A 27,879-nucleotide genomic window follows, 5' to 3' on the forward strand; every position below is an offset into this window, starting at 1 on the left:
ACACTAAGGGTCATAAGTGTGCTAAGAAGAAATTATTCTAAATAGATTGTGAAGAGGAGGAAAAAAAGGGACAAGAAACATCAAAAGAGGAGGATATACACCAGGAACCCACCCCTGAGAAAGAAGAAATGAATCCTACCATATATTGCAATGCATTGGTAGGAATTACCACAACTGTAATGATCAATATAAAATGATATACCAAGAAGAAAAAGGTAATAGTGTTGATTGATTAATGTAATACTCATAATTTTATTCATTGTAAGATAGCCAAGGAATTGAATTGCTTCCTATATCTAGCACCAGAGTGTCAAGTGATGGTTGAAAATGGAAGAACTATAAATTTCTTTGGAAAGTGCCATAATATAAAGTTAACAATGGGGAAATATGTATTGAATAATCCATTGCTTTTCATTCCAATGGGTGGTGATGATATTGTACTAGGAGTCCAATGGTTACAATCTTTGGGGACGATAGCTTTTAATTTTAAAGACCTTTTCTTGAAATTTTTTTAGGAAGGAAATGAAGTTGAATTGAGGGGTATCACATGGAAAACAAGAAAGATAATAAGATCTAATGGCATGAAAAAAATTCCGAGGGAAGAAAAATGGGGCAAAATTGCACAATTATGCTCACTAGAGGTTCAAACATCAAAATCATCTATTTCTCCAAATCTCCATAAAGTCTTAGACAATCATTCCAAGGTATTTGAGGGTCCCAAAGGCCTCCCACCTATCTGTGATCACGATCATGCTATTCATTTGATTCCACGAAGTGTTCCTCCAAACATCGACCTTACATATATCCCTATGCACAAAAGAGTGAAATTGAATGCATGGTTACAAAAATGCTAGAGGCTGGTACAATTCAACCTAGTCAAATTTCTTTCTTGGCTTTAGTAGTATTGGTGCACAAGAAGGATGGATCATGGCGTATGTGTCCGGATTATAGGGAACTCAACAATCTCACTATTAAATATAACTTTCTCATTCCCGTCATTAATGAATTGTTGGATGAATTACATGGAGAAATTTACTTCACCAAGCTAGATCTTTGTTTAGGATATCATCAAATTAGAATGAAGACTGAAGAAATTCTGAAAACAACATTCAAAACTTATGAGGGTCATTATGAACTTTTGTTCATGCCTTTTTGGCCTTACTAATGCACCTTCAAACATTTCAAGGTTTGATGATTTCCATTTTCAAACCCTTCCTTAGAAAATTTGTGTTAGTATTTTTTGATGATATAATAATTTACAACAAGTCCTGGAAGGATCATATTCACCATGTTGACATGGTACTCAAATTATTGGAGGAGAAACAATTATATGCAAAAACATCTAAGTGTTTCTCTGGAGTAAAAAAGGTGGAATATTTGGGTCATATTGTATCTCATGAGGGTGTTAAGCTAGACCCTAAAAAAATTAAAGCTATTAATGAATGGAAAATCCCCACAACCATAAATCATATTCATGGATTTCTCGGGTTGACAAGGTATTATCGCAAGTTTTTTAAGAATAAAATGAGAATAACAACACCTACAACAACACTACTCAATAAAGATGCATTTTCTTGGACTCTAGAAGCAACTAATGTATTTGGACATCTTAAATAGGAAATGTGCCAAGCACCGGTCTTAGCTATGCCTGACTTCACAAAAACCTTTCTTGTGGAATGTGATTCCTTAGGAAATGGAATTGGTGCTGTTTTAATTCAAGAAGGAAGACCCATTTCTTTTGAAAGTTGTCCAATTAGAGGAAAGTATTTACACAAACCTATTTATGAGAAGGAAATGTTGACACTACTACATGCACTAAAGCAATGGAGACCTTACCTAATGGGATGACACTTCAAGGTAAAAACAGATCATGATAGTCTTAAATACTTTTTGGAACAAATATTATCTTCAAAAGAGCTGGAAAAAATGGGTCACAAAGAGGTTGGGTTATGACTTTGAAATCATCTACAAAAAAGGGAAGAAAAATGTTGTTGCAGACGCACTCTCAAGAAAGAAGAGTATGTGGAAGAATTGCTTTGTGTCATTTATATTATCTAGCCTGATTGGATAACCTGTAATATTCCACTATTGGGGCTAGTGGTTGTCAATGGTGTATGTATGGATTGAACTTTCACTATCTATATATATAACAGAGCCAGAACGTTTTCATGCATATGTTGTTATTGTAGTTGGACTATTCTGGTTGCTTTAGCAATTATGTTATTTAACTTACGTATTCGTGTATGAACTATTTTGTATATGATTATATGAATATTGTTGGATACATGTCATTGGTTTAACCCGTCACTTTGGATTGTGGACTATTTTTCTTTCCATCTTGTGATGTCATTCAACTCATGTGTTCCTTTCAGGCTGCATACTATTATAGGTTTCTAAGGGGCACACTTCCTTATCCCCTATGTGTGTTAGAACCTTCATGCATCTCACTTAACTCGCTGCAAGGTCACACACTTGCTTCTGACAAAGATATCACACTTACCTCTACGCACTATTATAGTCAAGGCATTGCTTTACTACCCACTGTTGGGAATCCTAATCCAAATGGTCTGAAGTTTATTTGGGACTTATTTCCGAGGAGATTCCCTAACATGTTGGTAGGTCCATCACCATCAACACAACCTACATCCTTATTTTGCTCCTTAAACTAGAATCCATGCCCTTTTTCAGATTTATTGAGCTTCTTATGCGGTGTTGCATTCTCTTTTTTACCTGTTTCATGAGGCCTTGCTCACTTCTTATCCCATTTCCCTTTATTCCTTGCGTTACCTTTCTAGTCCGGTTTAGTCTCATATCCACGCTTTGATTTCTCATAGCAATGCTTTAGATTTCAGATGGCCTCCTTCAATGATCTAGGATCATTAAACTCAATCTTGTCTTTGAATGCTATCGAAAACCCACTGATGAATCTTTAAATTTTTGCCTCCTCCTCCTTGAGGTAAGGAACATATCTCAACAAGTCTAGAAATATGCTAGTGTACTCCTCATCAGTCATAGAGCCCATCTTTAGCTCATAAAACTATTTTTCCTTGTTTTCATAGTACCTTTATGATAGATACTTCTTCCTGAATAGTCTATGAAAATCACTCCAAGTCATCTCCTCTTCATAAATACCTCTGACATTCTTTACATCTTCCCACCAAATATAGTATTTACCTTTAATACTGAATGTATCTATTCTGGCCTTAATGTTCTCTAAGTAATCCTGCAATCTAAAGAACTTATTCATTCCAAGTAAATATGCTTCTACATCTTGTGTTTTCTTCACTTCCCCATCGAATGTAGGTGGATTTTCTTTCTTGAACTCATCTGGAAAATATCCCCTATCACTCCTCTTATAAGGATGATAACGATGATGACCACGATACTTGTCAGAACCAAAACTAGAATAGTACATGTGTCCATCAACTCTCCTATCTAGAGTATCCAAGAACCTGCCATCTCTGGTTATGTCATCTAGATCCATGGCTAATCCAAAGTGGTCCCTCTCTCTGTAGTTCTGACAAACTCTGAAGGATTACTGCATTAACCTCTACTTGTTTCTCTTGTTCCTACATGATTTTTTCATGATCTGCTTTACAACTTCTTATCTCTGCCTTCAAAATTCTCAATGTGTCTGCTAAGTCAGAAGAATTCCCAACACCACGCTACTCATTTGATCCATAGGGAGATTCTTGGTAACTATAGTCTATCATCTTGGTAGTCATATTTGTTGTTTCTCTTTTGGCAAGGTTTATCATGTCAGCAAAATCAAAATATAAATAAACCAACGTACCTTAGTGTAGTTTAGGGGAGGATATCTCATCTGCAAGTTTGACTAGATTAGCACAATACATATACAAACATAATCATATCGTTATTTAATCATCATTTCAACCATTATCTAGTCATTAATGCATGACCATACCAACCACATACTATGACCTCATGCATGACAACTACAATGACATCAATGTATGCATAACGATATATAAGCATTGACATGCATAACCGATGAATAACCGGCATACACTCATGATGACCACATACAACAACAACAACATCAACTTCCACATGACGACATCATTACAACCATGACCAACACCATGCATGTGCAACAAGCACGTATAACATAAGAATACATAACACATATATGCAACTGACATGAATGCATGACCAAAACATCACCCATCCAGTCCAAGGGGTGAACCATACTCTGATACCACTCTGTAACACCCTCCTCCCACATATACCTAAGTAACTGGCCGACCACAGTAAACATGTGACGAAGAGTTATTATGATATTATTCAACTCCCTATATATCATTTAATGAAGCAGAATTGATAGAACACAAACAACCTAACCTTCTACACATGCAACAGAACCCCCAGGAGCCATCCAACCCATCCAGGTGACCAGCCCCTGAGACAAATTGACCTTTTTTTGCATTGAAACCTCAGTCGCTCCCTTGACATGGGCATGCATGCGACTGGGACCCTCCAGTTTCTCCGACAACAAGGCATGTGTGTGATTGGGAACTTTTTCCGGTAGTTCTATGTCAACGACTTCGGATTCTGTGCAACTTTTTCAGGGCTAGGAATAGGGCCACTTCGCAAAACTCCATGAAACTTCCAAAAATTAAAAGTAACATTAAAACAATGATACAAACACAAATACTTGAACAAGGACTTGACTAGACCCCTACTAGCCCTTACAAACATTTTGTCAAACATGTCGCAAATATGCATTCTACAGGTTTAAACAACATATTTTAGTATAGGGGTGTTACGAATATAAATTATATAAAATAAAATGAATATAAATAATAAATAATCAAAATAATGATTATCTTAAATAGTTATTAGTTAAGTGAAAACGAATCACTAAAAGACATGCCCAATCATGAAAGGATACCTTCCTAGGTATATAACTAGAGCCTCATTTTAACATTCAATCATCTTGTACATTTATCATAATAATAAAAATATTATTTACAATACCTTTGTGTATTTTTACATTTAAAAGTTATCAATCTATAGTTTTGTCGCTTTAGTGGTATCAGAGCCATGCGAGCCTTTGGGCGTTATCTGCTGCACAATATGCCATTAATTTTACGTCCTAAATACATTGAGCAGTTAAGTGAAATTCAAAAATTGTTTCACTAATTAAAAAAATCATGTGCATATTTACAACATATATAAAGGAAGAATAATTTGACATGAAAGGAACTTATGTTAAAGAATGTTCACACCAAGGAAATGTTGTTGAATATGTTCCTCAAGGTGACATAGATAAGACTATTGAAGAAGATGATGAATCAATAGAAATTATTCATGAGGAATATCTACCTTCTGCGGAACATTAGGGAGATTTGGATAAAAAGGATGAGAATGAAAAGGAGTCATCAAAAATAGAGAATTTTGCAAACAAAAAGGGTGCTAAAAACTTTAAAGTGTTTGGGATTAACTTTGGGTTAAAAAATAACGAGTAGGCATTGAAGGGAGGATTTAATAATATATTAAAGGCTGTGGCTCTTGACATTTGGTTCCTTTGAAAGGGACATTTCAAGCACCTTCAAAAATTTCTGCATGGAAATCAAGCAACATTACATCCTTACGAGATAAGAATTTTGGAATGGATCTAGGTCTTCGTACAAAATCTAGTGAACTACTTCATTCTGCTGATGTCTTTTCATTTCCAACCAATGTTGTTATTGGTTCAACTAAGTCTACATAGAACATGGGTTCTGCTTGGAATAGAATAGATTGGACAAAACCTTGGGGTAAAGAAAGCAATGTTGTTGCAAAGGATCCTTCCAAACAAGAAAGTAATACTACTATATCACCACATAGGTTGTTGTCGAGGGTTGTTAGCTCTTCTGAGGAACTTTTAGCTCTGCCAAATCCCGTCTCCTTGCACATTCTCGTTTTTGAATCAATGAGAAAATTTTCACTGGGCCCTAAAACTAAACTTGTCTCCGACACATAAACACCTCAAGTCTCGTCCCCTATTTATGGACCTGTTTCTGCTCCAATACAGAGTATGTGCCGAGTGTGTTTGTTGGAAAAGAGAATTGAAAGGTCGCTTAGCAAACCCAAGTGCCCACAAATAGATCTACTGGGTGATATTACAGAAAATTTAAGCCTGTTCAGGCCATATCTCAGCAATGAGAGACAAGAAGATGTGGAAGAATTTTACATGAATCTTGTCAACGCCTGTGACAAATTTGATCATTATCTATACTATAGATTTAAAGGCCAATTCGTAACACACACCAAGTGCTCTTCCTATGGGTAAAAGTTTGATATCGAAGAGGATTTTATTGACATTAGCATTCCCATACAAAACTATACTTCACTAGAGGAAGCTTTGAACCATGTTGTTCCACCCATTGTTTCCCATACACCATGTTTCTCATTCACCATTTCTGCACGATATTCCCATACTCCGTCACACACTGGCACCTCTATCCCACCTAAGCAAACAACCAGTGTAGTCATGGCCACCTTCCAACTTCCGTCGTCACACATCTACCCCTCTCCACGCGCTGGTGGTGCCATGCCTTGTACCATCGTTTCGCTGTCCCGTCTCAGTTGTGCTCCCACTTGCTGTCTTTCTCTACTGCCCTGCTATCCATTCTTCTGTCATGCTCCATCCTGATATCCCTATCTCTGTCCCTTGTCCTTGACCAATCCCTGTTGCATAAACCCCATGGCGTCCAAATGTGGCCCAACAATTCATTGTCATCCCGACACCTTCCAACAAGAATTTATGTCCACCAATGTTGCTTACCTCTGCTGACAGAATGTGTCACTCACCGTCGTTGGTGTTATTGTAGGTCAAACGGTCAGCCTCCGCGTCAAATGGTGTGACCAATTCGAACCATTTCATTTACAAATATAAACTATATAATACATATAGTTACGATATAATCAATTACTTAATTTAACTATATAAATTAAATTAAATTAAACTAAAAATATATATTATTATTTAATTAAAAAAATAGTTATATATATATATATATATATATATAGATACATATATATATATATATATATATATATATATTAAAAAAAAACCCATTTCCAAGGGAATATCACTAATGGGCTATACACGCTGAGATGATTGACAAATTATACATATCGAGGTGACAATCACAAGGTGAAGAAAATGATCAACATTAAAGCTTTGAGGTCAAAGCTTTTTGAAGAAAAGGGAAATATTACGAATATAAATTATATAAAATAAAATGAATATAAATAATAAATAATCAAAATGATCATCTTAAATAGTCATTAGTTAAGTGAAAATGCATGACTAAAATATAGGCCCAATCATGAAAGGACATCTCCCTAGGTATATAAGCAGGGCCTCATTGTAACATTCAATCATCTTGTACATTTATCATATTAATAAAAATATCATTTACAACACCTTTGTGTATTTTTGCATTTAAAAGTCATCAAGCTATAGTTTTTTTGCTTCAAAGGATTTCATACTAATTTGAGAATCACTACGAAGCATTGATGTTTCATCACAAAAATTGCATTACCATCTATTAAGCCATATATTCATTGTACGTTTAGTGATTAACCAAAACATGATGAGAGTCATACATTTTCATTGTCATAAAACTCATTCATAACCGACATATAACCAACAAAAATATCAAGGATATAACAACCATATAAGCCACATATAAACAAGTATATTTACCAATAAAATGCCAGGGAGAAAGAGAGTTTTCATTGATGATTGCATAAGCTGACCAGGTATGGGACTTCCACGAACCACCTGACCATAGACTAGGCTGAACCAAATCATTCTTCCAACCAATCACCTCCATGCCATATTCCAAGCATGAATGTGGGATCTCATAAAACAAATAAATAAAAACCATCTAGGGCTTCCAGAGTCCAAACCACTTCAACCCTCAACTAGTGATTCCAACTCACGGTTGGACATCAATAATCATCACCAGAGTGGTCTCTAGACACGCTTTCCAAGGCTCCATAGCATTTGTTCCAACCATGGATTCCAGGACTAGTAACTCAACCCACAACTATCGTCAGGCTTTCAGAGTGTTTGTCCAACAAGGGCTTCCAGATTGCTTGTTCAACTAGGACTTCCAAGACTAGTAACTCAACCCACCAAGGGCTTTCAGAGAATTTGTCTAACCAAGGCTTTCAGGACTAGTAACTCAACCCAAGATGTTAGAGGACTTCCAGAGCGTTTGTCCAAACAAGGCTTCCAGGAACTAATAACTTAACCCACAACCAAAGGCACAAGAAAATTGACCAGAAAATAAAAATAAAACCCACAACACCGTGGCTATCCAAGAAATGGCAAGGCTAGGAAAAACCATTGTCAATCTAGGCAATCCTCCATGCCAATGACAGATATAACCAAATAACCACATGCATATGCCATGTGTGCCAAAACTAGCAAGGAAATCATACATGAAACTCAGTACGTGCAAGCAAAATCCACTATAGTTGTTGATATTGATGTCCTCTTGCACTTTCTTTCTTTTCCTTTTCCTTTTTGCTCCAAATCCCAATTATGCCACATGTTGAAAATAACAACAAGAAATGTTAAAAATAACATCAAGAAAAATCCTAATTTAATTTTGTCCTTGAATTAAATTGGGAATAAAATTGTAATTCCACATATCATGACAACTTGTAATAGTTAACTAATTTAATTTGACTTAGTTGGCTTTGTTAATTTGAGTTGAGGGTCTAACTAGAGTCATGTAGATTGTCTCCTACAATTATGAGCACTATTTGAGTTTATTTTGAGTTGAAATTATTTAATTCAATCTAATTGAGTTAAAGTTAGTTAAACTAGTTGCAATTGGTGGAGGAATTAATGGGAGGTCTAGTAGTGGGGTGCTTCCTGTGGTAGTGGGGTGCTTCCTGTGGCAGTGGGGCATTGCATGTAGTAGTGGGGTGCTACCTACAGTAGTGAGGTGCTTCCTGAAGTATAGTGGGGTGTTCACTGAAGTGCATTGTTGTTCTGCTTGTAGTATAATGGGGTGCTGCTTGAAGTGTAGTGTGGTGCTGCCTACAATCAAGTGTGGTGCTACCTGCAGTGATCAACTAGTAAATTGAAGATTCACTCATAATTAACTCGTGCATGTCAGATAAGAGAAATACCCAGTTGAGATTGGAGTGTAGGGATAGTGTACTATCAATTGTAAAATCATCTAAATTAAATTGATGGTGCATGTTGTCAGATAAAGGCATATCAGGATTGCACAATTCATAATTGAGGTATTTCCCCATTAAATAAGGGTTAATTCCTTGAATAACAACACAAGGAATTAGGAGCTTGGAGGATTGGAAATTTGGCTAAGTATTGGCCAAAGGGAGTGAGTCAGGCATAAGATAGAAAATACTTGTGTCGTTTGAGCTCAAGGTTGAGCAGATCATATTGTATTCATCCATATTATTTGACTAATTAAATATACACATAGCAGGGGTTTTTAGTTGTGGCTTTCCCAGGGAAATAATTGTGTTATGTGTGATTAAATTATTTTTCTTATATGCTTTGTGATTTCATCGATCTTTTATTGTTTCTGCTAATGACTAGAGTAGATTCAAGTCAATTGTTCTAGAATATTACAATTTGCAGTTTGAATCTACAACGAATTTATACATGGTAACAGAAATGAAATCACTATAGAATAGGAGAATACAAGTTTGTCTTTTGCAGGGGAAATCAAATTTATATTATCATACTTTAGAGCCAGCAAGATGTCGTTTTATGGATTTAGACTCGACTATGGCCTTGAGAGTAGTTCAAACTATATTGCTTAGAAGCAAAGGCTGGAGGTAATGTTGGAAGACAACGAGCTTAATGAATTCATTGACAAAGATATTCCTAAGCCTCGATGCTCAAGATCTGGTAGAGTGGAGAAAGTGGGTGGCAAAGGCAAGAAGGATTATCCTAGAAAGAGTTTGAGATCATATTGTCTCGAACCTGCACAGTAATGAGACTCCATTTGCAATGTGGAAGGCCTTGAAAGACCTATTTCAAAACTACAGTGACCATAGGAAGCTGGCACTGAAGGACAAGCTTAGAAAAATTAAGATGGAGAAGGGCGACACAATACCAAAGTACTTGACCAAGTTCACCCAATGTCGGGATGAGCTTAGAAGTGTCGGTGTTACATTCGTTGAAGATGATATGGTGAGCCTGACACTTCTTGGCCTTCCCAAGAGCTGGCATAGTTACTAGTACTCAGTTAATGGGAGAGAGAAGCTACTAGAGTGGGAGAGTTTGTGGTCCGACTTTGTGCAAGAAGAGGTTTGGTGGAACACCAAAGATGGGACCTAATCTAAAGAAGTGGAGGAGGACTTTGCATTAATCAGTAAAGAAAAGAAAACTAAGGGAAAGCAGTCCCAAGGCGAGGAGGGCAGTGAGAAGGACTTGTCAAACATCAAGTGTTTTCACTGTCACGAGTTCGGGCACTATGCCAAAAAATGCACCCAAAAGAAAGCAAGCAAGAAGGAGCCTGCAGTAGCAACAGTAGGTGAAGCTTTTGCTTCCCAATTGAACTTGATTTCACTCTCATTGCAGACATGGAAAGCACTATAATGGGAAGTATGTAGTATCTCAACAGTGGTGCTTTGTTGCATATGATGGGGAATAGAGATCTCTTCATTTACTTGGAGGAGAAAGACCTTAAGAAGAACATAGAGTTTGGAGATGATGGGAGGTATAGCGTGACCGATATTGGTACTGTTACTTTTCAAAGGGAGTCTAGCTCCCCTCTTAGACTCACATATGTGATGTATGTTCTAGGACTGAAGAAGAATCTTGTTTTCGTTATGGTATTCAAAGACTGTGGCTACGATGTGATATTTAGCAAAGGAAAGGTTTTCCTTATACACATCACCACAGGACATGTGTAACAGATTGATGTGTGAGTCAATAACTTGTATGCACTTAAGGTACGAGTTGCATGCAAAGCCTTGGGAAGCAAGGAAAATATTAGATACTTGGTGGTTGAGAGGAAGCATGAAGTACCTCTCAACATGCAGCCTTAGGAGCAACCTCAACAAGTTGTGGAGCAACCACAATTGGCAAAGCAAAGAGGAGACCGAATGGAGACATTCACTCAAGCAAAGACCTCAAGTATGGGGGAAATTTCGAGCCAAGTCGGCAGAGGGAGCACATGTAGCCATACCTCTAGGTGTGAGGTGTGGTGATATGAAACCTTAGTCCAAGAGTTTCAGAAATTGGGCAGGATCCATTGAGGTTTTTTTTTTAATCTCATGGATCATTACGTTGCTACGAGGGCCCAAAATATTCAGTAGTAGGAGGATCAATGCCAGTTAGATACTTAGGAGTGCATAGCAGTGTTGACAGTCAAGAAGGAGGCTCAGTAGCAAAGTTAGCAGCAACACAATTTTCCCAGTAGAGAGTTGCAAACACAATTGATTCAATTTATTTTGTTTGGATTCTTTTTAGTTGCAGATGTTGCAGTAGCAACAACAACAGTGACAAGAGTTGCATGCAGAACATTCCAAAGGTACCTGATCGGGATAAAGTTGAATCCCTTTCTTGTTGAGAGGGAGTGTTGAAAATAGCAACAAGAAATGTTAAAAATAGCATTAAGAAAAATCGTAGGATTTAATTTTGTCCTTTAATTAAGTTGGGAATAAAATTGTAATTCCACATTCATGAAAACTTGTAATAATTAACTAAGTTAATTTGAATTAGTTGGCTCGGTTAATTCAAGTTGAGGATCTAACTAGAATCATGTAGAGTGTCTCCTAAAATTAGGAGCACTAGTGGAGTTTATTTTGAGTCGTAATTATTTAATTTAGTATAAATGAGTTAAAGTCAGTTAAGCTAGTTTGAACTAATGGAGGAATTAGTGGGAGGTCTAGTAGTGGGGTGTTTCCTGTGGTAGTGAGGTGCTTCCTGTAGTAGTGGGGTGCTTCCTAAAGTATAATGGGGTGTTGCCTGAAGTGCGGTGTGGTGCTGCCTATAGTACAGTGAGGTGCCGCTTGAACAACAGTGTGGTGCTGCCTATAGTACAATGAAGTGCTTCCTGAAGTGTAGTGTGGTGTTGTCTACAATCAAGTGTGGTGTTGCGTGTACTAATCAACCAATAAATTGAAGATTCACTTGTAATTAACTCATGCATGTTAGATCAGAGAAAGACCTAGTTGATATTGGAGTTTAGGGACATTATACTATCAGTTGTAAAGTCATCTAAATTAAATCGATGGTGCATGCAGTTAGAGAAAGGCCTATGAGGATTGCGCAATTCATAATTGAGGTATTTCTCCATTAAACAAGGGGTTAAGTCCTTGAGGAACAATGCAAGGATTTAGGAGGTTGGAGGCTTGGAAATTTGACTAAGTATTGGCCAAAGGAAATCAGTTAGGCAGAGGATAGAAAATACTTATGCAGGTTGAGCTCAAGGTTGAGCAGAGCATATTGTATTCATCGAAATTCTTTGGTTAATGCAATATACAGATAGCAGGGGTTTTTACCTAAGGCTTTCCCCAGGAAATCATTGTGTTATGTGTGATTAAATTCTTTCTCTTGTATGCTTCGTGATTTCATTAATCGTTTATCGTTTTCGCTGATGAGTAGAGTAGATTCAAGTCATTTTTTTTAGCATATTACAATTTGTAGTTTGAATCTACAAGGAATTTCTACACCAGACTCATCCAAGAGTGCTCCAAGAAATGCCCATAAATGCCAATAAATGTCATTTTGCCTTTCCAAAGGCTTAGCCATTGCCTTTCCCAATTTTCATAGCAATCAATTAATCAAAAGTGATCCCCATCACTATGTTTTTGCCCAACATTAAGCTTGGAATACGTGTCCCATGACTAGGGCTATTAGACATAAGACATATTGTTACCCCGTTTTGTAACCTTTAAGATTTTGACAAATCATCCTAGGACTTGACCAACACCCTCTAGAATTTCTACAATCCAAAAGTCAACCAGAAGAGAGTACAATTGCACTCAAACTCGTTGGCAAAAACATTTCTTTATCCAAATTGAAATAAACTTCCCACTAATCTCATAATTTATAAATACATAAATTAAATTGATTTAATTTACAAACATCTTAAACTTCTCAACCCACCAACATATAAATTAAATTTATATTATTACATTTTTCATTATTCTTAATAAAATAATCATCTTCTTTTCAAAAAGAATTGCATGTAGCCTATTCAATCTTTTATATGCCTTAAAATTAATGAAGCACTAAACGATTTAATAAAATATATTATCAAAATCATATTTAAAAATCATAATCATTAAAGCAAATCCTCTAAAATTTTATAAACTTTTATGCCCATTCTTCTTAAAAAGAATGAACCTCCCGGGTTAACCGTCGTTGCAAGTTGTTCTGCATAGAAATGATCTGCTTGTTATTTTAGTAAGTGCAAGTTGCTCATCCAACCTTTTTGTGTATAAAATAATGCGAACATAGGGAAAATGTGTGTTTTTTTAATCGGTGATTTTTAATGTAATTAAATCAATATATCTTTAAGATAGTGAAATTTTTCATTAATAATTTTGTTAGAGAATTCCAATGTGGAAGAAAATAAAAACCTTTAACATTTAGGTTGGGATAAAATAAGAATGGAATAAGCTATGATGTCCTCCTTTCCAAGTCCACTACGCCTTCGTCCTCATTTCCTCCCCTTTGTCACCCTCCTTCCCTTTCATTTCAATGTGGGATTCATTAATATGATCGCAGATTTCGAGACTGCGTGTGGAGCCGGAGCGTATTGAAGCTGACATCTCCACCTGCTTTGCTTCCCTCCCCTTTCCTCATGTGTGGGGTTAACTAACATGAGACTAGAGGAGGCGGAGTGTATTAAAGCCCGAATCTCGGCCTCCTTCCTTTTCCGTTCCTCGAGACTGGGATTGACTAATATGAAAATTTTCTTCGCCACATACACCTCTTTCATCGCATGAATAGATAAGGTCATCATGATGACAATGCCAACCATTCAAGTGGGCTGAAACGTAAAGACCTAACCTAAAATGTCATTGGCAATGGCTTATGAAAAACACACTCAACATACTTGGCCAAGTTGCACAATAAATCTACATAGTTTGTTAGTTTTAAATAGTTAAAATAGTGTACAAACACAAACTAGAAAAACAAAAATATCCTATCAAATAAAACAAACTATTGACGCATTATTGCATAGCAAGCTTGAATAAAAACAAGACAACATAATAGTGTGATACATTACCTGTGCTATTTTTGCCACATTATTAATAAATACATTGAGGATATATATAATTTCTGATTAAAAATAAAACCACAGGATTTTCATTACGATCATGTTTCTTTTTTGATAAATGATAATCTAATCTCATCGTTTTTAGAAGTATACTGAACTCTCTCACACGTATTCCGAATGATGGAAGCACTTAATCCTCATACGTAACTACTGAAAGTCAAAGTCACGGCAATACCACATGACAACTTTTGAATGGTAGATATGACACTTCCAAATCTTAATTTAAAAAGATTAAGCCTTGTAGAGTCCGCTTAAAGTCCGCTGCCAATAACAAGTGGGCCAATTATATTATTAGTGTAAACGTCCGAGAAAATACCGAAACAATCGCAAGCAAACGAAGTGTCCAAAATTCCTCGGCTTCATCATACCATCAAAACCGACGAATGGAAATCCTGGAGCTAATTCGAGGCCCAACAAAATGGCCAGCGAGCGCCAGAACTTCGAGCTTTCGGGGCCTCGCCATCTCGGTAACATCGACTGGTAAGAATTCAGACGAACTACTGCAATCTCTGCGAATTTCTGTTCACTGATTGATATGTTGAATGCTTCTGATAATAAATCTGACTTCGATTCTCCGTATTGTCCAAATACAGGCAGGATTCGAATCACAGGCGCTGTGTAGCTGCCAGTCTTGTGCAAGGCGTGTGCATCCAGGAACGCGACCGGCAAGCCGGCAGGCTCGGCCGGGACGCCCTAGCAGAGAAATGGTGGAGGTTTTTCAACTTCAAGCTCCTTCACCCGCTGATCGACGTAGCCGACGGCGGCTCTATCTTCGGTGCCGTGTACAAGTGGAGCAGAACGGCAGCAGGCTCCCCGTTCCGCCCACTCGGCGCGCCCAGGATCGTGGTAGCCTTTAGAGGAACAATTACCAAATCGAACACCTTCGCCGGCGACCTAAAGCTTGATCTGCAGATCGTTAAACACGGACTCCACACGACTACCCGGTTCAAGGCGGCGTTCGACGCGGTGAAGAAGTGCGTGTGCGAGAGCGGGCGGGAGAACGTGTGGATCGCTGGACATTCCCTTGGGGCGGCTATGGCAATGCTTGCAGGGAGACGGATGGCTGAAGAGGGACTGTTCCTGGAGGCTCATCTCTTCAACCCGCCTTTCTTCTCGGCTCCCGTGGACAGAATCAGGAGCAATAAGGTCAAGCGCGGCCTGCACATCACCAGAAGCCTGGTGGCGGCCGGGCTCGCCGTGGCTCTCAAGGACAAACACAGCCGCATGGAATCACACAACGCATTCTTCGCCCTGCGCGAGTGGGTTCCGTGCCTCTATGTTAATCCCAGGGACGATATCTGCTCGGCTTATGTTGCCTATTTCACCAACCAGCAGACGATGCGGGAAATCGGGGCCGGCAGAATTGCGAGCCTCGCAGTGCGGCATTCCATCGGCGAATTAGTTCTGTCCGCCGTTGGGGTCGAGTCGAAGGCGCTGCATCGCATTCCCTCCGCGAGGCTTACGGTTACATTGGTACCAGCGCCGGATTTCAAGAGGGCGCACGGTCTTCATCAGTGGTGGGCGCCGGATCTCAGAATCCAGTGCACCGAATGCAGGATTAGCGAAGGACCGGAACACTCGAAATAAAACGCCGAGGTCAAAGCAAATGCCGTCATGCTTGTAGCCGGCCTGGTTTTTCACGGGTAAATTGTAATTAAATGCACTTGTTCAACTTTTCAGTGGGCCACAATCCCATTAAATGTCACGAATTTAATGAAATAATGTCAGAGCTCCTAAAGGTTCATGGATAGCCCAATAGTCCGGGTAAGCATGAAGCATTTTTTCTTTTCTGTGAACATGAGAAGTTCGTAAGGTATATTTTGTTATTACATAAGTTGAATGACATGAGAGGATGCAGTTCTCTAGGAAAGAAAAACTGATGTGATTAGATTAGTATTAAAGTTTAAGTATTATTATGATATTACAAGTATATGCGAATAAAAAATTTTTTAATAAATTAAATGCACTTGTTAAACTCTTGTTTGTTTTGTTTTAATACTATATTTAAATTATTGTTTTATGTTTAATCATGATGTCTGATTTTTGTTTTTTAATTTTTGGGTGTAAAGTTAAATCTACTTTCATATATGTTATTAAGAAATTTTAATATATTTATTTGTTACATGACCATTAAAGTTTTTTTTATAATCGTTCATATTCAAATTTATTATAATTTGTTTAACTATAAAGTTTCCATAATAAATTGACTTTTCATATTTAAAATTCAAAAAATAACATTATCAATGTGAAAGATATATTTTGATAATCAAATTATTTTTAGTTAAGTAATTTTCTTTTCAAATGTAGTAAAAAATTTCAAGCAACTATCATAAAAGTTAATACAAAAATTTAATACGTTGAATAAAATTACTTATATTAGCATTTTTTATAGCTAATTTTCTTTCAAAATCAAATGTGACCATCTCCAATCAATCAATCATCACAATGGTTAGAAAAACAAAAATCTAATTTCTATTAAATGGGTGTGCAATATCTCTTCAATTTTTTTTTGGGGAAATTGCAATATCTTTTTTTTTTAAATGTCATTTGTTTTATAATCAATTTGTTTATATATATGCAAATCCGACTTTCCAACATGGGTATATGATCAATCAATCAGAAATTTATTATTATTGTTGTTGGGTAGGATTGGATTTTCCATTGTGACAACGTTGAATTACATATAACCAAATGCCTCAATTTACCAATCAGTAGAATCTAAATTAACCCGATTCTAAACCTTAATACTAACTTGAATTTAATATTTTTACTTTGATTTAATGATTTAAGCTAAGTGACAAAGCACTAGCTACTATGTAGCCATTGTGATGCAGGAGCATCTAGACCTAGCCAGCAATGTGATGAACTAGTCACATGTTGTGGCTAAAACATAGTGAAATTCATTGATTGTCGGTCAAAAATCGATTTACTGAGGAAGTTGGATTCCTCAAATAGTTTGTTATTGTAATAAATGGGAGATTAGCTTATTTTGGATTTTGAGATAGAGCTGTTAGTCTAGGTGTGCTTGAAAAATAACAGAATAGAGGAATTCAGTTCTTTCTTGAAAAAAATAGGAAACTCTGTTATAATTTAGGAGAATTATTCGAGTGGATAATAAATAGAGGAAAATTGTAATGAGCGAGAGAGGATTCTTTTAGATTGGTTAGAGTGAGTGTGGCTTGGTGTGGAGCGAAAGCTCAGAACTCGTTGTGTGTGAACTGTGTTTTGTTTGACAGAGGATTTTTCCTTATGTAATTGAGGCAATGCGAGACTCTGTTTTCTGTGTATTATGAATAAAATAAATATTTTGTGACTCTTTGTATAATGCACATGGAGCTAGAATATGGGGTTCTTGTGAAATGGTTGAATTGATGATGATCTTGTTGGGTATTTTTAATGGAGAAATACCAAAACCAAATAAAATTCACCACAGAGACAATGCTCTGTTTACTCTGTCCAGGATCTTTTGCAGACAACCTCTTAAAAAACAAACTCACTCAGAACACAGCATTACACAGTCACAAACACATTTCTATTAATTTAAAACTGAAACTCTGTTACATATTTCTTCCTCTGTGCAAAGAGGGAATAAAAAAAAACTCTACTGCTCTCACAGATTTTCCACTGCTGTGGATATTACAAAAATTGTCTTCTGTTCTTCAATGGCTAAAAACAAAACATTTCATTCCAAATTCTATAACGCACTGCTGTGCTTTTTACAAAGACAATCGCACTCACGTGCGTAACCACCACTCACAACAAAAAAAACTTACATGAACTACATACACTCACGGGCTCGACACAATGTTTTATATAAAACATACATCCCAAAAAAAACTGAACTACCGCACGTAGTCTATTTACTACATCATAAAAAATATATAAAAAACATATAATAATATATGCCCATGACTATATTAAACACATGGGACGTATGCCCATTATCTCATTAATGGCCGCCACCAAAACTACGTAAACACATTAAAAGCATTTAATCCCCTTCTCGGCGGTCAACAAAAACTTCACGCAAAATCTGACTTGTCGTGGGCCCGTGCACCTTCCGGAGATCGACGGCGGAGATCGCGCGTCCAAAATACTTGGCTGATCCAACGAGGTTCGCACACCAACCTCCAGCAAAACAAACGGACTTTAGCGTCCGGGGAAAGCAGTTTTCGGTCGCTCGTACATGGGACGCGTGGCGGCGAGTGAGGGTGTTCGGAGCCTCCGCTACGGAAACCGCCTTCAGCGAATGGTGGTGCGGGGAGACCAGGTGGTTTTCCAAAAGACCACCGCGCGCTGTAAAATTACAAATTTAACACTCCCCTTTAATTTTAACAGCTGCGCGTTCAGTCATTCCCAAACACTTTCTCAAAAATTCGAAACTCTTCTGAACCAGTGGCTTTGTCAAGATGTCTGCAACCTGTTCCTGGGTCCTGCAATGTTCTAGGACAATTTCTCCATTGCTCACCAATTCTCTGATGTAGTGAAACCTTGTGTCAATGTGTTTCGTTCTCTTATGAAACACTGAATTCTTTGACAAAGCAATAGCTGAGCTATTGTCACAAAAGACCACTGTCGCTTTTGCCTGCTCTTGGCCTAAGCTTCTCAACATCCTTCTCATCCATACTGCCTGACATGCTGCTGCTGTCGCTGCCACATATTCTGCCTCTGCTGTAGACAATGCTACTATGGACTGCTTCTTAGAAGCCCATGAAATGGCTCCTGAACCCATATTGAAAACATAGCCGGAAGTGCTCTTCCGATCATCTACACTTCCAGCCCAATCGCTATCTGTGTACCCAACCAAATCTGAATGTTCTGAGGCATGATATAAAATTCCAAACATTTTAGTGCTTTTGACATACCTCAAAATTCTCTTTGCTGCCTGCCAATGTGCCTCCTTTGGCCTCTCCATAAATCTGGAAATCAAACTAACAGAATACATTAAATCAGGCCTAGTGGCTGTTAAATACATAAGACTGCCCACAATGCTTTTATACAAGCTAGGATCAAAATCCTTGCTGCTGTCCTCTCTGCTGAGCTTTAATCCCATTACTGTGGGAGTGATTGCTGCCTTGCATTCTTCCATCTTAAATCTGCCCAAAACTTGATTTACATATCTTGCTTGAGATATAAAAATTCCTTTTTCATTTTGATCTACTTCTATGCCTAAGAAGTATCTCAACAAACCCATGTCAGTCATTTCAAATTCATTCTTCATGACTGATTTAAAATTCTCAATAAGATAAATATCATTTCCAGTGAAAATAACATCATCTACATACAAGACAACAATTAAAATTTTACCATCCTTTTCCTTGATGTAGACTGTGGGTTCTCCTTCACATTTGTCAAATTCATTCTCCAATAGATATGAATCTATCCTGCTGTACCATGCTCTTGGCGCTTGCTTCAGCCCATAAAGAGCTTTCTTCAATTTGCACACTTTGTGCTCTTCCCCTTTCTTCTCATATCCGAGAGGCTGTTCCACATAGACCTCTTCCATTAACACTCCATTTAGGAATGCTGATTTCACATCCATTTGGTAGACTTTCCATTTGTTTTGAGCTGCTATGGACAGCACTGCTCTCACGGTTTCCATTCTTGCAACCGGGGCGAAAGTCTCCTCATAATCTCTCCCATACTGCTGCTTGTAGCCTTTGACAACCAGCCTTGCTTTATGCCTTTCAATCTTGCCTTCAGCATTGCTCTTGGTCTTGTAGACCCATTTCACACCAATGACTTCTTTGCCTTTCGGTAGCTCAACCAAATCCCATGTTTTGTTTCTCTCTATGGCATTCATCTCTTCATCCATAGCGTCTATCCATTTCCTATCTTTAATAGCTTCTTCAAAATGAATAGGATCATCAACATGACAAAACAAGGCAAATAAGGAATTCATTCCTTCATCATAAATGTCACTTAGATTTCTAAACTTCTTACCTCTTTCACTTGGTGTGCAAGTGCTTGAAGATGCACTTGAATTTCCTCCTTGTGGTGTGCTTGGAGAAGCACTCTCATTGATCCTCAATGGTGTCCCTTGCTGTCCTTGTGTTGGTGCTGCTGTTTGGGGATTCATTTCAGCCACCTCCTCTTCATCTTCATCATGAGGCAAACAGCTTTTAATGTTCACTGTTTTCTCTATGCTTCCATCCCAAGCTTCCTCTTCAATGAATTGAACATCCCTGTTGACAAAGAACTTCTTGGTAGATGGAATGTACAGCCTGTAGGCTTTGGATTCATCACTGTATCCAATAAAGATACACTTCTCCCCTTTGCTGTCCAACTTCCTCCTTAGCTGATCCGGAATGTGTGCATAGGCCACACACCCAAAAACTCTCATGTGGGTGACTCCTTGCTTTCTCCCACTCCATGCCTCTTCTGGCACTTTGTTCATGACTGCCTTTGTAGGACACCTGTTCAAAATATAAACTGCACAATGTACAGCTTCAGCCCAATATTCATTTGGCAAATGCTTTGCCTTCAACATGCTCCTTGCCATCTCCATGATGGTTCTGTTCTTCCTTTCAGCAACTCCATTTTGCTGTGGGGTGTACCGAGTTGTGAACTGTTTATGTATTCCATTTTCTCTACAAAACTTTAGGAATTCATTTGAGATATACTCACCTCCTCTATCAGTTCTCAATACTTTTATGTGCAGCCCGCTTTGGTTCTCCACAAGTGCTTTGAAGTTTTGGAATTTCTCAAAGACTTCACTTTTGTTCTTGAGGAAATATATCCAAGTCTTTCTTGTAAAATCATCAATGAATGTCAAGAAATATAGGCTGCCAGCTAATGATGGAGCTTGCATTGGTCCACACAAATCTGAGTGGATAATCTCTAAGGGTGCCTTTGCCCTTATACTTTTCCCTGATGGAAAACTTTCTCTGTGTTGTTTTCCCAAAATGCAGCCTTCACATAGGCTGTCCGGTTTCTCTATTAATGGTAATCCTCTTACCATTCCTTTTCTGCTCAATAAGTTTAGACCTCCAAAATTTAGATGCCCGAATCTCAAGTGCCATAACCAGTTCTCATCCTTTGGCACGCTTTGGAAGGCCTCTTGGGTGACTGCTGCCATTTCCCTTTTGTTTTTCATGTCTGCCCGGATCCGGAGAGGGAACATCCTGTTCCTTGTCATCTTCACTTCAGCAATGCATCTTTTGCTGGGTGGTATATCCATGATGGTGCACACATCATTTTCAAAGTAAACATTGTAACCCTTTTGGATAAGTTGTCCAACACTCAATAGGTTACATCTCATTCCGGGGACATAGTATACATCTGCTATGGTTTTCCTTTCTCCTTGTTTTGTAAATATTTTTACCTCCCCTTTTCCCATAACAGACACTTTACTATCAGTTCCTAGTGTGACCTCTGATTTCAAATTCTGATTTAAGGCTGAAAAGAGGGTTATATTCCCTGTCATATGGTTGCTGCAACCTGAGTCTAAAAACCAAATGTCTTCACTATGTGTTTCAGCCATGTTACAAGCTAACAGGACATTTTCTTGACTGCTGTTTTCTCTTGTAACATTTGCATTTTGTCTGCTGTTCATATCATGCTGTTTCTTTCTACAATCACTAGCATAATGTCCATACTTTTTGCAATAATAGCATTGAACATTAGATTTATCATACCTTTGTCCTTGAGCATGATACTGATCTCTTTGTTGGCTGCTGCCTTGACCTTGGTTCTGATTTGGATTGCTGCCTCTTCCTTGTGCATTTGATGGGCTGTTCCTTCCACCTCTGTTCTGGTTTCTGCCTCTTCCTCTTCGGTTTCCTCTTCCTTGACCCCTTCCTCTTCCAAAGGACAACTGGGTCTTGAAAGCTTGCTCAAGAGATGAGTTTTCATTCCTACTCAACCTCTGCTCATGAGTTATCAGTGATGCATGTAGCTCATCAACTGAATATTTTGAGAGATCCTTTGTCTCTTCAATGGTGGTGACTATGGCATCAAACCTTGAGGGTAAGACCCTCAATATTTTCTCCACAATCCTTCTGTCTTCAATTGTTTCTCCATGAGTTCTCATTTGTGTGATTACACCAATCACATGAGTGAAGAATGATTCAATGTTGTCTGACTCCTTCATATTCAAGTTTTCAAAATCCTTTCTCAGCAATTGTAGTTTTGCTGTCTTCACTCTCTCCATGCCTTGATAGGCAGTTTTTAGGGTTTGCCATGCATTGTGTGATGTTGTAGCTGCTGCTATCCTTGGGAATATACTCTGGTCCACTGCTTGATACAACAAGACAATGGCCTTTGCATCCTTCTTCCTATTGAGCTTCAGCTGATCCTTCTCTCCCTGAGTTAATGCATTGAACTCAGTTTCATCTGCTGGTTCCTCAAACCCATATTCTACTAGTTCCCATATATCTTGAGCGATGAACAAAGCTCTCATGGTTATAGACCAGTAGTCATAGTTCTTCCCATTAAAGTGTGGGAGCTGGGTGTTGAACATACCCATGCTTGTGCTTGCCATTCCTTGCATCTTGAACTATGGTTTTAAATCCTTGACTGTGATTTTTTTTAAAAAAAACTGACTGTCTTCTGCAATAACAAGAGAAATGCTTTTGGGGAATACCTGAATCCTTCGCTGTCTGAGTCTTCTAACTGCCTGAGAGGTTTTGCTGCAGCAACAACCTTCTCCCTTCAGCTTCTTTGTCTCCTACAAAGAGCCTAAGCCTTGCTCCGATACCACTGTTGGGTATTTTTAATGGAGAAATACCAAAACCAAATAAAATTCACCACAGAGACAATGCTCTGTTTACTCTGTCCAGGATCTTTTGCAGACAACCTCTTAAAAAACAAACTCACTCAGAACACAGCATTACACAGTCACAAACACATTTCTATTAATTTAAAACTGAAACTCTGTTACATATTTCTTCCTCTGTGCAAAGAGGGAATAAAAAAAAACTCTGCTGCTCTCACAGATTTTCCACTGCTGTGGATATTACAAAAATTGTCCTCTGTTCTTCAATGGCTAAAAACAAAACATTTCATTCCAAATTCTATAACGCACTGCTGTGCTTTTTACAAAGACAATCGCACTCACGTGCGTAACCACCACTCACAACATAAAAAAAACTTACATGAACTACATACACTCACGGGCTCGACACAATGTTTTATATAAAACATACATCCCAAAAAAAACTGAACTACCGCACGTAGTCTATTTACTACATCATAAAAAATATATAAAAAACATATAATAATATATGCCCATGACTATATTAAACACATGGGACGTATGCCCATTATCTCATTAATGGCCGCCACCAAAACTACGTAAACACATTAAAAGCATTTAATCCCCTTCTCGGCGGTCAACAAAAACTTCACGCAAAATCTGACTTGTCGTGGGCCCGTGCACCTTCCGGAGATCGACGGCGGAGATCGCGCGTCCAAAATACTTGGCTGATCCAACGAGGTTCGCACACCAACCTCCAGCAAAACAAACGGACTTTAGCGTCCGGGGAAAGCAGTTTTCGGTCGCTCGTACATGGGACGCGTGGCGGCGAGTGAGGGTGTTCGGAGCCTCCGCTACGGAAACCGCCTTCAGCGAATGGTGGTGCGGGGAGACCAGGTGGTTTTCCAAAAGACCACCGCGCGCTGTAAAATTACAAATTTAACAGATCTGTGTGTGTTTTTTGTTTTAATTGTAAGAATTCCAAAATGAACGCAAGCCTGCCTTAGTTGCGACCACGAGCAGGCAAAAAAAAAAAAAAAACTCGTTACACAGAGAATTGGAGCAAAGAAATACTTTGTGGAACCTTTGAGCAGTTTGAAATGATATGTATTGATTTTGGAATTCGTCGGGTCCGTTAATTCATCGCCTCAGGTCGGAGAGAGTTATCAAATATTGCATATAGTTCCAAAGGATAGTGGACGCGAAGAATCATAAAGATCGTTTATAAGGATTTCGGGCCCGTGATATATCGCAAGTTTATGGTGGGCAGCATTGGAAACCCAGTGATCTTCGATATCCCAATAACTTCGGATCGGAGTTAATGAAACTGCAAATAGCTGGTGGTGATATTAAATCACATAGATTGGGGTCGCCAATTGATATATATTGGCGTATGTCAGAGTTTGAATCACTTTAAATAGTGATTGATATCATATCGGTGCGCATGGGAGTTGTGGAATTATATGGATATTGCATTGGATCAGTTGTTAAGCAATATGTATTATAGCCCAGTGTGATCGCCGGTTGGTGTTGAACAGCTATCTCCGATCGCCGATTGCAATCGCATCGGAGTATAGAGATTGTATCAGATCGGAAGGGTGGAATCAACGATGGTTAAGTGGTATTCAATCCTAATAATTTGTGAACGCCAATCGATATTACATAGTGGTAGATTGGAAAGTGGAGTCTAGTGGAGTTGCAGATTCTGTGGAAACTATGTAGTGATGTTTGCCAGCGGACCCTACATGAGAATGATGTCGATTTGTAACCATCGACAACGATTGTATCAAAGCTTCAATGCAGAAGCGTATGAAGAATGAGTTGAACTCTGTCTGAGGACTGAATGGTATTGGAATTAGGCGCAGAGCTTATGTCTTAAGCCTGTTCGATTCTTAAAATCGAATGAAATCGTAGAGGTGCCACAATAATTGAAACCGATCTGTTGAAATTGAGACCAATTACATTGTAATTGATTATTCAATCAGAAGCATAGAAGTAAGGAAAGGCCAGGTATGGGTTTCAGCTTATATGGTCTTTATTTTAAAAAGTCGACTTTTGAATAGTAGAAACTGTATGTTGAATAAACCTTGAAGGTTAGTAATCCCATATGCGCTGGTGGCGATTGTGAATGTCAATCTCGATTAAGTTTAAAGGGCATATATTGAGTGTGAATTTGCCAAGTATTGAGATTTTGATTTGGGAAAATGCTGAGATGCATTCTATAAGCATCGGGAAATTGTGATTCTGGGTTTGGTGGGGTTTTCCGCCATCATTTTGGTATCAGAGCAGGAAGGCTCTGTGGAAATTGAAGAGGTCTGCTTATGAAAATTTAAGACTACAGAGGCATGAAAATAGTAGCATGTTGAAAGAGTGAATACTGCAACAATATAAATCAAGAGACACTGTGAGAGAAGAACCAGATGCGTTCTAAAAAGCAGAATAAGGAAAGTCCTTAGAAGTGGCAGTGAACCTGAAAAAAATCCAACAAGAGATTGGACAGAGAGACAATTGAAGTGTTTTGGAAGAGAAAGTGAGAGATTGCAGAAGCCTAGAGGGAGAAAAGGTGTTGCTCGAGAGAAGATTCCAGACAGAGGATCGTGCTTACCAAAAGACTGAGTGAGGAGAGCTTAGTGAGGTAAGTGGCAGCAGAAGGGGTTACTGTTGCAGAGGCTTGTTGCAGAGGAGTGAGGAGCTCATGGAAATAGAGGAGAAGAAAATGACTACAGATAGTCATAGCAGAAGTTCACAAAGAAGCCACAACAGAAGGAAAGATGCCAAAGAAAATGGCATGAGGACGAGTCAAGAAGAATTTGACAGAGAGAAAGCTGAGATAGATTTCCAGATTAGAATATTGATGAAGATGCTGCAGAGAAGTGTTGAAGACCAGAAGAATGGTTGGACCATGAGGAAAAGAGCAAAGTGGCCAAGGCTACGAGAAAAGAGAAATCAGCAAGTGAAGTTAGAGATAGTAGAAGAATTGAGAAAGATTGAGTAGATATTGAGTGCTCAAGAGGAATCAGAGGAACTCAGAGAAGCAGAAGTAGAAATGGAAGTTTCCATTTGTAGACCAGAACAAGGTGAAATGTTGGGGGAAGAGGATAATGAGAGGTCAGTTGAAGATCTCATGGACTATTGGCATAGTTCAGAACAATTCGAAGATATGTTGACAAGGGAAACAGATGAGGCAATGAAGCCTTGTGATTTTGATTCTTATAGTTTGTGTATGGTTGCAGGATATGCTGAGGATGATGGACAGTCTGATGAAATTGTCACAAACAGGAATGAAGCTCTTGAGGTGAAGTATGATGGAGAATCCCTTTTAGAGGAAGAAGGCGTTGATCTACTGCAATAGAAGGAGTTCATAGATGAAATCCTGTTTGGTGTGAAACAGTCAGATGAGGTTGATATAGATCAGAAGTCTAATGACAATTCCATAGTGGGACTACAAGAAGGTAAATCAATGAATTTGTTTAATGGAATTGATGAAAGATGCTTGCAATATGATAATGTAGAAAACAGGTCAACTCAGGAGGATTTCCAAGAAAAGAATGAAGCTGAGAATGGAAATTGTGATGAACTGCTGGAGAGATTTCACAAGGAAATAGAATTCTTGGAGAAATTACTCAAGGAACCTAAAGGAGAAACGAAGCTTACAGAACCGGATGGAGGAAAAGGTGTGGAAGACAACATTAATAAATATGATGCTGAAATCAGAGAAATTGAGCAGCGATTATTTGAAGGTGAGATGAAAGATCAGGAGCAACAAGGGAGTTATGTCCTCAGAGGCATGAAGGAGACAGAAATATTAACTCAGCAAGATGAATATGGAAGTAACCAGCAATTTGGAAGGAATGATCAGCTACATGAGAGTGAATTTGAGGAAGGCATTAAATTGCAGAAGTATAGAAACTGGCAGCAGAATGAAGAACCAGAAATTGGTCCGGTAGTACAAAGAAAGACAAGTGAAGACCGAAGATACAGATGGAGACTGAAGAAAAGGGTGAAATGGAAGCTATTGCAACAGAGGTGGAATGGCAAGCTGATGAACGAGTTCAGGGAACTTGAACAAATTCATATTGATTTGTTAAAAAAGGAAAGACTCAGAGAAATGGAGTCACAGCAAGAAGGATCCGCTGAAATCCAAAAGATCTATGATGGAGGATTGGTGCTTGAAGCATCAAAAGAAAATGGAAGGTATTGTATTTTGAAAACTGAAGGTTGTTGTGTGTTTGCAGGTCATATCGACTTGAGGAAAGACAAACAGTTATTGAAGACTGTTGTATTAACAGATGAAGAGATGACTACTCATAGTCATATGCAGAATAAGGAGGGAAGTTACAATCAAGTGCAGGGAGATATCCACTCAGATGACATTCAAAGAATAAGTCAAAAGGAGGATGGCAAAAGAATTATTGAAATCAAAGGATACATTGAGCTGTTTAAAACTGCAGCTAAAAGAGGACAGCTATTGAAGATTGAGCAGTCATTGAAGATCATTGACCTTGAAGAAAGCTAGAGTAAAGAAGGATTAAAGACAGATATTGTGGACAATGCAGTTAGTGAAGATTGTGCAGAACTTTTGAAAGAACTTCCAGATGAGATGGCAGATTTGTGGTATAAGTCGAATCTTTTGATGAGGAAGCCAGGTAAAACATTTGTGTTTATTGAGTTGATTAATTTTGATGAAGATTTACATGCAGGAAAAAGGCAATGTGAAATCAATCTGGACCAAGAAGAATATATCGGATTAATGGAAGGTATGTTGGAATTTGAAGCAAGGAATGATGAAGTCATGAATGAAAAACCAGAAGAAAAACCTGGGAAAAGGCATTTGTACATTTCAGAAATGTATATGGAAGGTTATTGGCACAAAGATTATGATGT

At 38.2% G+C, this 27,879-nt stretch overlaps 1 protein-coding gene across 1 annotated transcript; it reads left to right on the plus strand.

Moving 5' to 3' along the window:
• Positions 1-14,537: 14,537 nt before the first annotated feature.
• Positions 14,538-16,013, plus strand: LOC149186681 (GDSL esterase/lipase At4g10955-like). Its single transcript, XM_089412661.1, has 2 exons — positions 14,538-14,780; positions 14,894-16,013. The coding sequence occupies exons 1-2, from the start codon at positions 14,719-14,721 to the stop codon at positions 15,885-15,887; spliced, it is 1,056 nt and encodes a 351-aa protein (XP_089268787.1). The 5' UTR covers positions 14,538-14,718; the 3' UTR covers positions 15,888-16,013.
• Positions 16,014-27,879: the final 11,866 nt, after the last annotated feature.

Source organism: Pinus tabuliformis, chromosome 3_1 (assembly GCF_031772625.1).
Source record: "Pinus tabuliformis cultivar Carrire ecotype Pingquan chromosome 3_1, CPIR1, whole genome shotgun sequence".
In the NCBI taxonomy this organism is placed as follows: Eukaryota; Viridiplantae; Streptophyta; class Pinopsida; order Pinales; family Pinaceae; genus Pinus; species Pinus tabuliformis.

Excerpts from the sequence above, each read along its gene's own strand:
- LOC149186681 (XM_089412661.1), top strand. The coding sequence starts at position 14,719 with ATGGCCAGCGAGCGCCAGAACTTCGAGCTTTCGGGGCCTCGCCATCTC. Across the intron at positions 14,781-14,893 it reads CATCTCGGTAACATCGACTG|GCAGGATTCGAATCACAGGC; the intron begins GTAAGAATTCAG and ends GTCCAAATACAG.